General features: G+C 42.6%; 1 protein-coding gene across 1 annotated transcript in view; it reads left to right on the top strand.

The window, feature by feature from the left end:
- Positions 1-11,727, top strand: part of Rnf169 (ring finger protein 169) — a 75,565-nt gene extending 63,838 nt beyond the window's left edge. Inside the window, exons 5-6 of the mRNA XM_045145762.1 lie at positions 6,860-6,947; positions 7,320-11,727. Coding sequence (XP_045001697.1) covers positions 6,860-6,947; positions 7,320-8,492 — 1,261 coding nt within the window. The 3' untranslated portion in view covers positions 8,493-11,727. The remainder of the gene's footprint in view (positions 1-6,859; positions 6,948-7,319) is intronic.
- The last annotated feature ends 1,837 nt before the right edge of the window (positions 11,728-13,564 follow it).

Raw genomic sequence — 13,564 nt, 5'->3', positions numbered from 1 at the left:
AGGCTTTGCAGACAAGTGCCTTAACCACTAAGTCATCTCTCCAACCCAAATGTATTTTTTTAATTAAGTAACAACAAATGATTAGGTTTTCTTTATAAGTTCTTTTCCTAAAAATATTTCATGTATAAAAATATTAAAAACTTTTTAGGGCTGGAGAGATGGCTTAGTGGTTAAGCGCTTGCCTGTGAAGCCTAAGGACCTCGGTTCGAGGCTCAATTCCCCGGGACCCACATTAGCCAGATGCACAAGGGGGCGCACGCATCTGGAGTTCATTTGCAGTGGCTGGAAGCCCTGGCATGCGCATTCTCTCTCTCTCTATCTCTCTGCCTCCTTCTCTCTGTCTGTCACTCTCAAATAAATAAATAAATATATTTAAAAAAAAACTTTTTACAATTATGCTTGGTCAGTCTTTCTTATTTTCTTTTTTATGTATTTGAGAGAGAGAGAGAGAGAATGGGTATGCCAGGGCCTTCAGCCACTGCAAATGAACTCCAGACGCATGCACCCCCTTGTGCACATGTGCGACATTGCTCACTTGTGTCACTGTGCTTCTGGCTTTTGTGGGACCTGGAGATTCAAATAAGAGTTCTTAGGCTTAACAGGCAACCTGTGTGAAGTCAGTGGACCTCCTTTGCCTCATCTGTCTATGTAGGGTGTTCTGCCTTATGTTGACTAAGCAGGGTTTTTGCACAGCGATTTTTTTGTAAAGATTTTTTTTTCCACTTCTAAAATTGAATTGATGGCTCCAAGCAGAAATTTGAGGAATAGGGTAAATGAGGCCAAGGCTTGAAAAGAAAGAGGAAGGAAAATTGGGAAGATCTGTAAAAATGCAAAGATTAAACTTAGCAAATTCTGTGGGAGAAGTAGTTAAGCAGTGACTAAAAGGTTGTGAGAAAAAGATGAAGTAATGAGTTAAAAGAAACAGTGAGGCTGATGATGGCTAGGGATAAGTCAAGTTCACTTGTACACAAGCATATTTGGAGAGAGATAAAGAATTAGAACAAGTCTGGTTGTGGGCCTGGTTAAGAGGGAAAATCCTATTAATGTGATGGAATTACACACACATAGGTTAAGGTAACTTACCCCACAGCCTTTCCACTCAGTAGAGCAGAGCAGAAGACATGGAACTGGAAGCCATCTTTTCCATTCCAAACCTATACTCTGTCAGTCTGTGGCAGACAGAAGGATCAGCCCAGGCTGATCTGAAACTCACTATGTAGTCTCAAGGTGGCCTTGAACTCAAGGTGATCCTCCTACCTCTGCCTCCCAGTGCCGAGATTAAAGGCACACACCACCACACACATCTGCTTTCTGTTTTAAAAATAATTTATACCCTGCCTTGTTTAAAAAGAAACAGTAACATAAAATGTAGAGTTTCTACAGAAGATTTATGCTAATCTATTCAAAATATAGTTATGACCAAAGCATTCCAATCCATCAGCAAAACCATTACCTGCTGATTCAAGGACTCTCCCATTAGATTCTCCAGACTGTAGACAGTACAATAGTATGTTATACAGGCAGTGTTCTTTACTGCTACAAACATACCTGTGATATAACTTCATTTATAGGTTGGTTTAAATATTATTATTAGCTTTTTCAAGGTAGGGTCTTTTTTTTGTTTTGTTTTTTGGTTTTTCGAGGTAGGGTCTCACTCTAGCCCAGGCTGACCTGGAATTCACTATGGAGTCTCAGGGTGGCCTCAAACTCACAGCAATCCTCCTACTAAGGTAGGGTCTTGATCTAGCCCAGACTGACCTGGAATTAGTCTTAGGCTGGCCTTAAACTCACAGCAATCCTCCTACCATAGCTTTCCCAGTGTTGGGATTAAAGGCATGTACCATCACACCTGGCTTCTAGATTATTATTGTGATAGACTAACTATAATGGCTATTAATAAAATAGAAAAAATATAGCAATATGCAATATTAAAAGTATGTGAGTATAGTCTCTCCATGTCTCTTAAAATATTCTATTATAGGGCTGGAGAGATGGCTTAGCAGTTAAGGCATTTGCCTGTAAAGCCAAAGGACCCAGGACCCATGTTAGCAGATGCACAAGGGGGCACATGCATCTGGAGTTTGTTTGCAGTGGCTGGAGGCCCTAATATACCCATTCTCTCTCTCCCTCCCTCTTTCTGTCTGTGAAATGAATAAATTAAAATTAAAAAATATTTAAAAAATATTCTAGGGGACTGGGGAAATGGCTTAACAGTTATGGCATTTGCCTGCGAAGCCTAAGGACCTGGGCTCAATTCCCCAGGACCCACATAAGTAAGATGCACAAGAGGGTACATGTGTCTGGAGTTCTTATGCAGTGGCTAGAGGCCCTGGCACACCCATTATCTTTCTCTCTCATAAATAAAGAGTTTTTAAAAGTTCTGTTACACAAGACTCATTGGTCTTCCTGTGAAGATACAAAGTAACACAATGCCTGTGTGATGCAGTACGGTGAGGTAACTGGCATAGGCACTGCGGTGTACGTTAGGTCACTACATAAGGGTGACCTGAGCACAAGTGCTGCCACACTTGAATTAGACGAGCTTATGACTGAGACTGTTACAAAGTAACTAACCAGCCAGTAGTGCACACGGTTTGGATATGCTGCACGAAGGTAACTCACGTCCCCAGTGGTATGGTGCTAAAAGGCGTGGGATTTCATCATGCTACTCATAATCCTTAATGTGTATTTCTAAAATTCTGTAGTTAATAGCTGACCTTAGGTATCTGAAACTTTGTAAAACAAAAGCATACAGAAGGGAATACTAATACACTGTTAATACTATGAATGTCTAGAATTGGCAAATACATAAAACATAAGATAAATTATTGGTTGCTTCCAGCTAGAAGAGGGAAATTTTGAGATGTTAATTAAATGATATAGGCTTGCCTTTTGTTTTGTTTTGTTTTGTTTTGTTTTGTTTTGTTTTGTTTTGTTTTGTTTTGTTTTGTTTTGTTTTTCAAGGGAGGGTTTCATTCTAGCCCAGGCTGACCTGGAATTCACTATATAGTCTCAGGGTGGTCTTGAACTCATGGTGATCCTCCTACCTCTGCCTCCCGAGTTCTGGAATTAAAGGCGTGCGCTACCACGCCCGGCTTAAGCTTGCTTTTTAAGGTAATGAAAATAGTCTAAAATTGTCATGATGGTCAAAGATGGGAATATATTTAAGTCATTCAATTATACACTTAGAAGATTAAGAAAAAGAATACTAGTATAGATAAGGTAAGTACCTCTGGTGATAAATATACAAGAGAGTGTTGTGACAAAATCACACTCATTTCTGTATGTATGACACATGCTTAGAGGCCTTACAAAGCTTCTAGTATTGTGTGTATACATGTGTGTGTGTGTGTGTGTGTGTGTGTGTGTGTGTGTGTGTGTGTGTGTCCTCAGAGTGTGCCTTGTAAGTGTATTGGAAGAATATGATTAAGATACTTGGGTTGGCTGGAGAGCTGGCTTAGCAGTTAAGGCACTTGGTCTGGGAAGCTTAAGGACCTGGGTGTGATTCCCCAGTAACCACATAAGCCAGATGCACGAGGTGGCACATGCATCTGGAGTTTATTTGCAGTGGCTGGAAACCCTGGCATGCCCATTCTCTCTCTCTGTCATCTGCCTCTTACCCAACCCCATCAAATAAATAAATAAACAAAATTTTTTTTGCTGTTGTTTTTTCGAGGTAGGGTCTCTCTCTAACCCAGGCTGACCCGGAATTCACTATGTAGTCTCAGGGTGGCCTCAAACTCATGGCGTTCCACCTACCTCTGCCTCCCAAGTGCTGGAATTAAAGGCATGCGCCACCATGCCTGGATAACTTTCTTTTTATAAAAAGAAACTTGGGTAGTTGATAGAATCAAATTTTTCTTTGAAAAATTAAACAAGATTGACAAACCCCTAGCCAATCTAATGGGTGGGGTAAAGGGGGGAGGGGGGAGAAATGAGAACTAATAAAATTAGAGATGAGATAGGGGGTGGTAGAGCAAAGTTCATTATAAACCAGAGGATCATTAGGGAATACTTTAAAAGCATATTCCAAAAGAAAGAAGGGGGGAGGGAGAGAAAGAAAGAAAGAGGAGGGGAGGGACGGAAGGGAGGAGGGAGAGGGAAGGAAGGGAAGGAGAGGGGAGGGGAGGGGGAAAGGGAAGAGAAGGAAGGAAGGAAGGAGGGAAGGGGAAAAAGGAGGAATGAGAAACTTAGCAAATTTGCAGATACAAGCTCAGCACATGAAAGAAACTCAGTTACTTTTGTGTTCACTAACAGTGAACAATCTAAAGGGTAATGAAGAAAACATTCCACTTACAATAGGATTAGATAAAAATATACTTTTGAGCTGGGCGTGGTGGCGCATGCCTTTAATCCCAGCACTTGGGAGGCAGAGGTAGGAGGATTGCATGAGTTCAAGGCCACCCTGAGACGACAGTTAATTCCAGGTCAGCCTGGACCAGAATGAGAGCCTACCTCGAAAAACCAATATATATATATGCACACTTTTGATTAAATTTATTCATAGAAGTATAAGACTTAAAATACTAAAAACTCCAAGGTGTTAAAAGAACTTTAAAAGCCGGGCATGGTGGTGCATGCCTTTAATCCCAGCACTTGGGAGGCAGAGGTAGGAGGAGTGAGTTCGATGCCACTCTGAGACTACAGAGTGAATTTCAGGTCAGCCTGAGCTAGAGTGAGACCCGACCTCGAAAAAACAAAAAGAACTTCAAAAGACCTAAATATGGAAAACACATCTTGGTAAGTTTCTATTAAGATGTCAGTACACTCCAAATTGTTTTTAAAGATTCAGTGTGATACATATCGAAATTCCAATAGCTTTGATGGTTTTCTTTTTCTTTACAGAAATGGACAAACTGATACTAATTCCACTGGTGTGGAATTTCAGATGGTCCCAAATAACTAAAGCCATTCTGAGAAAGGACAAAGGTTTTTTGCTTGTTTTAAAATTTAACTTAAAGTGACAGCAATCAAAACAGTATAGTTGGGCTGGATAGATGGCTTAGCAATTAAGGTATTTGCCTATGAAACCTAAGGACCCAGGTCCAATTCCCCACACAAGCCAGATGCAGACAGTGGTGCATGCATCTGGAGTTTGTTTGCAGTGGTTAGAGTCCCTGGTGTGAACTTTAATGTTTTTCTAAGTACAGTACCTATCTAGCTTACTTGTAAGCAACTGTCTTCATAGAGTGATGTTGAAACTTTCTGCCTGCTCCCAAGTATATATTCCCTAGGTAACGAGAGATGTCACTTCACTTGGATTGTGTTAAGTGTGGAATTTTCTTCCTAAGGTGTAAGCATGTGGCACATGGTCACCGCTTTCTTTTACTAACACCATGTGGCCATGAGACATGGGATGGCAGGAACAACACGTGCTGCCTAGAAGCCTTTCTGGGTGGGTAAACAGGCTTTCTCTTGGCATACAGGATAACTAAGTTTACTCTGAGCTAATCCTGACATTAAAATCTTTTGCTGCAAAAGATTACATACATGATGCTTTCCATTCCAGAGCTAAAGTCATTTGAGGAAACAATTTCTATTTGAAATCATCTGCATGTAGCTATGTCTCTGCCTTGACTTATGGTAGATGCTTAACTTATCCAGCAAGATGTACATGCTACAGGAAGCCTTTCCTAATCTTGTTTTTCCTCCTATCACAAGTTGTTAGTTCTCCTTTAAAAAAAAAAAAAACTTATTTGAGAGAGGGAGAGAGGCAGATAGAGAGAGAGAGAATGGGTGCAACATGGCCTCTAGCCACTGCAAAGTCGAGGCACATGTGCCCCTTGTGCATCTGGTATACATGGGTCCTGGGGAATCAAACCTGAGTCCACCTTCACTGCTAAGCCATCTCGCCAGCCCGTGTCTCCTCTTTCGTATGCCATTTCTGCCCCTTATGCATACATTTTTTGTCATGCCCTTACACTGTACTCTGTACTGTTTGTGTGGCCCATGAGGACCCTGATTCAGTCAGGACCCAGACTGTGTCTCATTCTTTTCTGTTTTCTCAGTGCCTGGCTAGTGTTCATCACTGTTGGGCATATTGTAAATATTTGAGAAATACTTGATAAGACAAACATTATGCAGAAATGCCATAGTGTAGTGGACTTCAGTATCCAATACTGTACTGTGGAGTTTGGTTTGCAAAGTCATAATGTAGATAAAGATCATTAGGATTTAGGTCTTTGGAAACTCAAATGTAATGGTTTATGGGAGAAACTACCTTTAATGTTGGCTCCCTGTAGAAAACACAGTGCTCTGCTGTGCATCTGTATGAGTGCTTCAGTTTTGTTTCATGGTTGATTTTTTTTCTTTTTTCTTTTTTTTTTTTTTGAGGAAAGTTTTGGGTCTAATAAAAAGAAAGTGTTGTGTGTAAAGATTTAGTCCTGTACCCACTCTTTGAGGAAGGGAAGTAGCCTTCTATCTCTGTAAGTGTGGGCAAAACAGCCATGACTGTGGGAACAAGAGCTTAACTTAGTGTCTCCAAGTATTCTCTTCTAATAAGTAAGGTTTGTTCTTAGACTGCATTTTGCTCATAACTGAACTCATTTTCTACTGTAACTGGCTGATGGAATTGTCTTTCTTGGCGAGTGGCTTAAAATGCATAAAAGAGATTGTCCTCTTTTTCCTAAGCTAGTATATGGACTAATTTTTTTTGTTGTTGTTGTTGTTTTTTCCGAGGTAGGGTTTCACTCTGGCCCAGACTGACCTGAAATTCACTATTTAGTCTCAGGGTGACCTCGAACTCCATGGCAAAACTCCTACCTCTGCCTCCCGAGTGCTGGGATTAAAGGAATGTGCCACCACACCCGGCTTATGTGGACTAATTTTGACTATTTGCCTTTTATTTATTCTTCTTTAGGAAGCTAAACACCAAGGTGCAGAGGAGTCAGAGCTGCAGTGACACAGCAAAGAGCAGACTCAGAACGGCAGCACCCAGCAAAGCCAAGGTACACCTCAGCCCAGGCTGCTGGCCCCCCTGCTCCCGCCGCAGCTTCTTCTGCACAAGGCATTACTGCATTAGCTGTGTTGGAGAATTGTACATATGGATGTGAAGGAAGGAGGCTTAGATTTCTAGCCAGATGGGTGGCATTAAACCATTAGAAAAAACTTCAGAAGCTCTACATTGCTTCTCTCCTCCCTTCAGAGTTTAACATTGTTAACTGTTTCAAGTGTGTAGGGAATTTCTGCTAAATGGCTTGTGTTTTAGGTTAGGGAGTTTTCCTGTTTGTTAGGCTCATATGACCTTTGCCTTTTCCTTCCCGGAATTACATCGAAAAGACATGTGTATGCAGGTATATAATATTTCTAATTTTTTTCAGGTCACAACTATAACTCCAGCCTCCAATCCCATTATCGGTGTCCTCTTGTCCACTCAGAACAACCGCTGCCTGTCGGCCCCTGACTTAACCATAGAAAAGCGCCTGCCCTTCAGCTCCCTCTCGTCCTTGGCTTCCTTGCATAAGCCAGAGCGCTCTATCAGTCCTGAGAGCAACGACAGCATCTCTGAAGAGCTAAACCATTTCAAGCCCATCGTCTGCTCACCATGTACTCCTCCCAAGAGACTCCCTGACGGCCGCGTGCTGAGTCCCCTCATCATCAAGTCAACACCTCGCAACCTGAACAGAAGCCTGCAGAAGCAGACCTCTTACGAGGCCAGCCCACGGATCCTCAAGAAGTGGGAGCAGATCTTTCAGGAGAGGCAGATCAAAAAGACCCTTTCAAAAGCTACTCTCACATCCCTGGTCCCTGATATGGGGGAAGACTTAGTACCGAATTCTGAGGTTATCCATTCTAGCAAGGAGAAGCGTCTGGCTCTAAACACAAGACTGTCCAGTGGGCAGGTGCCCTCAGAGTATGCTGGACCCACCCCCACTGACTTTGAGTATTTTCCCTCTCTTAACCAAACAAAAGCCGAACAGGACGGCGGTAGGAAAAGGATTCCTGAGGGTCTGCTAGAAACCTGCCATTCCTCAGAACTCAAAGGAGTAACCAGTGGAACTTCTTTGCAAGGGGTGCAATTTGAGGGGTCAGATACCACCCTAGAAAAATCCTGTATAAGTACAGCCATGAAAATCTCAACAACTAATTCAGTGCTACCCAAAAACAATGTTTTGAGCGGGGTTCTCAAAACTAAGAAACAGCTGAAAACATTGAATCATTTTGACCTGGCTAATGGTATTCTAGTAGAAAGCCTAGGGGAGGAGCCTGTTTCTTCATTACGCCGGGGCCGCAAAAGACGCTGCAAGACCAAGCACTTGGAACAAAATGGCTCTTTTAAGAAACTGCGACAGAACAGCAGTGAGATGGGCCTGGCCTCAAAAGACCCAGCAATACGAGAAAGGGAGCAGAAATTACAGCAAGAGGAAGAGGACCGACGGCTGGCTCTGCAGCTGCAGCGCATGTTTGATAACGAGAGGAGGACTGTGCGTCGGCGGAAAGGAAGTGTGGATCAGTATCTCTTGCGGTCCAGCAGTATGGCTGGGGCCAAGTAGCACTTAATGGACGGTGTTAACTACTTTTATGAAGTCTTTGGCTTTGATCATTTATCCTAAAGAACCGAATGGTTTTCACTTGGGGTTTCTTTTAATGGCAAGACACTGTCTTAAGATAGATCTGAGAAGTTCCAGGGCCTTGGTAACGGACATGCAAGGTTACTGCATCTCTGATTCTCCCTGATCCAGGCCAGAAGCACTGCAGGGCCCCTGAGCAAACCACCTGAGGGCTTCCCACTTGGAAAGAGATTTGGAATGGCTTCATGCAAGAGCATGGTGGCCAAAGTCAGGAATGATAGGGAAAGAGAGGATAGCTTTTCACACTGGTAAGACCGCCTGACTTCTTCCAGTAGGGCAGTATTTTAAATCAGCCTTGCAGATAAAGGCCAGTCCCTCCTTTCAAGGTAGTGGAGCAGTTTAGGACTTTGGAAGATCTAAGGTAATAAATAAATATGTTCTCTCTTGACCTTCTTGCCACAAGGAACTATGTGTCCAAATCCCTTGCACACTTACATGCCTCGACAAAAGTTAACTTAGGGTTAGGTTTGTGTGTAGCTCCGTTGGTAGATTGCTTGCCTACAGGGCTTGGGTTCCACCCCTGGCATTGCATAAGCTGGGTGTGGTGGTGCACACTTGTAATCTAGTACTTAGGTAGAGGCAGGAGGATCAGAGGTTCAAGGTCATCCTTGGCTACTTAGTGAGTCCAAAGCTAGCCTAGTCTAGAGACTTTGTCTCAAAACAAAAAGTTAATTTACATTCTGTTTAAAATGTGACATTTAGTGCTGTGTGGTTGACAGAGCACATTCTTCAAGACTTTGGTTAATTTGGTCTTCCTGAAAGACCTGACTTGTAAGTGGTGTTAGCCCCATGTTCAGATAATGAAGCCGCAGGGCAGGTGTTCAGGTTCTATCAACTGTGGCGTGGCATCGCCCAGACTCCAGACTGGTGGGTCTTGTAGCAACAAATCCCATGGATTTCCTATACTCACAGGTTGACCAAATAAACTGCAACCGAAAGGCATGCCAGGGCTACCTAGGGAAAACTGGCCAGGCATCGAACACTGATAGTGCAAACCCCACCCCCAAGTAGTTAATGTGGGTGGAATGTATAAACCTATTCTGTGCAGTAGTTTTCCCATGCCCCCATCTATATTTTCTGTTTTCCTAGGGGTTCCAGCCTGTGAGACAAAGTACAATGGGGTGTCATTCTTACTTTCTGTATGGCAGTGGTTATCTGCAATGTTGATCTAAAATCCTAAAACACTTGCCCCAAAGTCAGGTAAAGAATCATGCTGAAACTCCATACTATGGAAATGAGGTAGCTGGATGCAGCTGGTAAAGTCAGTCCCATGGACCTTGGGGTTTATTTTTCTTAGCAGCTGACACCGTGTGTCTTTTGCATCCCTGGTGGTGCTTGGTGCTTCTGCCCTTCTGGGCTCATGGAGAATAGGGATCATGATATGATTTTAGGGAATCTCAGATGGTTTGGCATTCTGTGTGTATGAATGAACTGTTGCTATAGTCACATGACTGTCATTTTAACAAACCTTCCAGAGCTTGTATACTCCAGCGCACGCTGTCACCCTTGAGTAGCTCCAGCAGGTACTGCATAGTCTTTTCCAGTGAAGCTGCCTTTGGTCCAAATGTTTCTGAAACTCGAGCCTGGGGTGTGGTGAGCCAGGCTTGTAATCACAGCACTCAGGAGGCTGAGGTGGGAATAACAGGTGACTTTTGAGCAGCCTAGGCTACAGAGTAAGTTCCAGGTTGGCTTGGGCTAGACTGAGACACTGCCTAATATATATATATATATATATATATATATATATATATATATATATATTCTTCAAAGTCTAGGCCATCTAGAGATAGACTCCTAGACTGATCAGGGGAGGACCTACCACACTGTTTGCTCAGGGCCTATTCAATCTTTTGGAGTTACAGGTGGTAGAATTTTAAATTTGGAATTCCACAAACTACTTGAAGCCTCTGGTAAGGAGGGTGGGTTGTCAAGAGGGTGTGGAGTCATGGGAAGACTCCCACTGAGGCCAGCAGGGCCGTTTTTTTCCTGCAGCTTATAGTTAGCGGTTCCCAGTGAGGAGACCCTAGATGCCAGAAGCATTGTGCTCTTCACCGAGCTATGTGGTGTCTCTGGGACCACTCTGTGGTGAACAGCACTCACTGTGTGCAGGTGGGAGGGATCTGTGTGAGTCCACATGTGCAGTGTATGTTTTAAAAACACATTATCAGTCTCATTACCATACCTGCCTCACCACTCCGGTTCTAGGTCTTCTAGAACTTAGAGCCTCTAAGTCTGGAAGGCATTTTAGTTAGCTCTCCAAATAGAAGAGTTGGCACTGGTCTGCAGAGGCCAGACATACCCATAGAGAAACTTAGTTTTCATCATTTTATGTATTTCCTTTTTGATCTTAGTAATTATTATTGGAAACTAGTCTTACTAGTAGTAGCAAAGACACTTAGTTCTCCATTTTCCATCTGTTTCTTTACCTCCAATGATTTGAAAAACACTTTCAGTTGGAATTAATATTTTGTTTTTGGTAAAAAGAAAAAATATTTTTAATAGATGAAAGATATATATATATACATATATATTTTAAATATCCCCCAGGTAAATACTTTCATTTAAGCATTGTGTATAGCAGTAGCAACAAGCTTGGGCTTCAGGTGCAGAGTAACAGGCTATTTCTTGTTAAATGAGTATTCCAAACACTAGATCCATTTTAAGGACTGTCCCCTGTGCACCTTTTGTGACACCCAGAATGGTAAGGAGCAGTGTTGTTTTCAACACTTCCTGCTGAGCAGTAAGTTCAGGCAAAGCAGTTTAGGTTGAGGAGGAAAACTTTTATCTGCTTGGCTTTGGAAGAGGAAAAAAACCACTACAGTATTTCCTGTATGTTAAGATGCTTCCCACGTGTAATAGCCCAAACCTGAATACTTTCTTTCTGAAAACCTTTCCATCTCATGTTGCTTGACTGTGAAGTTAGTCACAGCTAGGGTCATTGACATGGATTCCCTAAAGATGGAGAGACAAGGAAAACAAGGAGACTAGGATGGTTGGGAGGTTTGGTGAGCTAGCATGAAAGACACAATATTTCACAAAATAAAATGTTTCTCACAAATCACTGAAGTCCTGTTCACCATGCAAAATTCCTATAGCTTGCTGTGTTCTTGTGTATATGCATTCTGGTTATTTTCTTAATAAAGAAGATATTATAAGAGGTGGGAAAGTGAAAATCACTCTTAACAGGAAACCTAAGAGATGAACACTCTGAGAAGGGGCTATCAGCCCTTTTACACAGAGAAAAGAAGATGCTGGGGAAACAGGTTCCTGACCAGTTGACTGTTTCTAGTGGAAGAGGTCATCTGGGCCTATTGGGTTGGTATCAAATCAAGGGATTATTCACGCAGCCCTTGGGCCCTGTCCTTTAATTGCCTCTTTTTAAAAAGGGTTAAGCAGGGTGTGGTGGTGCACACCTTTAATCATAGCACTCTGGAGGCAGAGGTAGGAGGATCACTGAGTTTGAGGTCAACCTGAGACTACATAATGAATTCCAGGTCAGCCTGGACTAGAGCAAGACCCTACCTTGAAGAAAAAGGTTAAGTCTGTCCTCAGCTTACCTAGGAAGCCTCTCTTAAGTGTGTTCACTTATTTAAAAGACTTTTTTTTTTTTTTTTTTGGCCTAATGGAAGGTACTGGTCATAAATTTTGTACTTTGCAAGTTTTCGCTTTTCTTGTTTTAGGTAAAGAGAGCAAACCTATTTAATTGCTGTCTGATTATAAACTGGCAAATGGGAAGCCAATGTTCTTCATACCTTCTGTGGACTTGATAGGCGCTTCCTAAGCTCCTGTGCCAACTCTGTGCTGGATCACAAGGTGCAAAGACAGAAAGACAGCCCTTGCCGTTAAGCTCAGTGTCTGGTGGGATATGTGTGTGTGGACGCACTGTTTGAATAGTCTCTTGAAAAGCCATTTCTTTTATAGCAATGTTTGTTGATGGTCCTATTAGGCCGTCCAACATTCTGCAGGATGCCTGCAGCATTTTCAGTCCTCGGCAGTGTGTATGAATTTGATCATCACATTGCTTTTTCATTTCCTAAGTAATTTTACCAAGGGAGAGTGACTCTCTCCCATAGTGATTACAGATCAATGCCTCCTCTTTAGAAGCTGTGTTTTAGCTTGAGTCCAAAATAGGGCAGGTTTGGGTGGCTGATGGACAAAGGCGGCCCACTCCTGGTACCCACCTAATCCTAATCCCCTCCCCAGCCAAAGCTGGCAGTAACTTGGCATTCCTTTCCTCCTTTCTGCTAGGCTCCTTACTGAACCAGGGAGCCAGCAGGGAAGAGTAGATCATAATTAGTGAATTTATAGCTAGACCAGGCATAAAAATCCCCATGTTAAACTCCTCTTAAATAAGTAAATGAATAAACAAATATCTGCTGTCTGTTTCAAACTAGTTTTCTCGGGCCTGAATAATGAGAGTTAAGACAGTTTGCAAATGAAGGGGACACCAGATGATGTAGGAAGTCTGTAAATGCCTTTTCTCATTTTTTTTTCCAGTAAATGTACTTTGAGCCCCTGAATACTCCCAGAGGGTGTATAGTAAGGAGAACCACCCACGTGATGTGAGTGACGTGATGAGTGGACTTTTAGGAAGTGATAGGTTTTGGTTGAAATAATCATTTTAATTATTAGGGTTTAAAAGGTAGCCAATATTTGCCATTTTTCTTTCAAAGGTCCTAAATCTTAGCCAGCGCTTTTCTCTTCAACTGGTATTCCAGTTATTGTCTGGACCCGGACTGCCACACTTGGGCCCAGACTCCTGTACACCAGCGTTGGGCTGGAGGTTCTAGGTTGGCACAGGTGTGAGGCTTCTGCCCCAGTCAGTTCCTTCTGGTAGCCATATAGACTCCCACAGTGCTCACGTGCTCATAGGTGATTAAAGAAACAGCTGTTTGGAAGGATTCAAGGACACACCCAAGCCAAGGCCCAAAGAGTGTAATCTGCTCTCTACAATCAGCCTGCAGAGCGGGAAACTAACAAGTCAGAAATGCAGA

The sequence above is a fragment of the Jaculus jaculus genome, chromosome 3 (assembly GCF_020740685.1).
Source record: "Jaculus jaculus isolate mJacJac1 chromosome 3, mJacJac1.mat.Y.cur, whole genome shotgun sequence".
NCBI lineage: Eukaryota > Metazoa > Chordata > Mammalia > Rodentia > Dipodidae > Jaculus > Jaculus jaculus.
The sequence above is the reverse complement of the archived record's forward strand: the minus strand, read 5'-3'. Positions and strand labels throughout refer to the sequence as shown.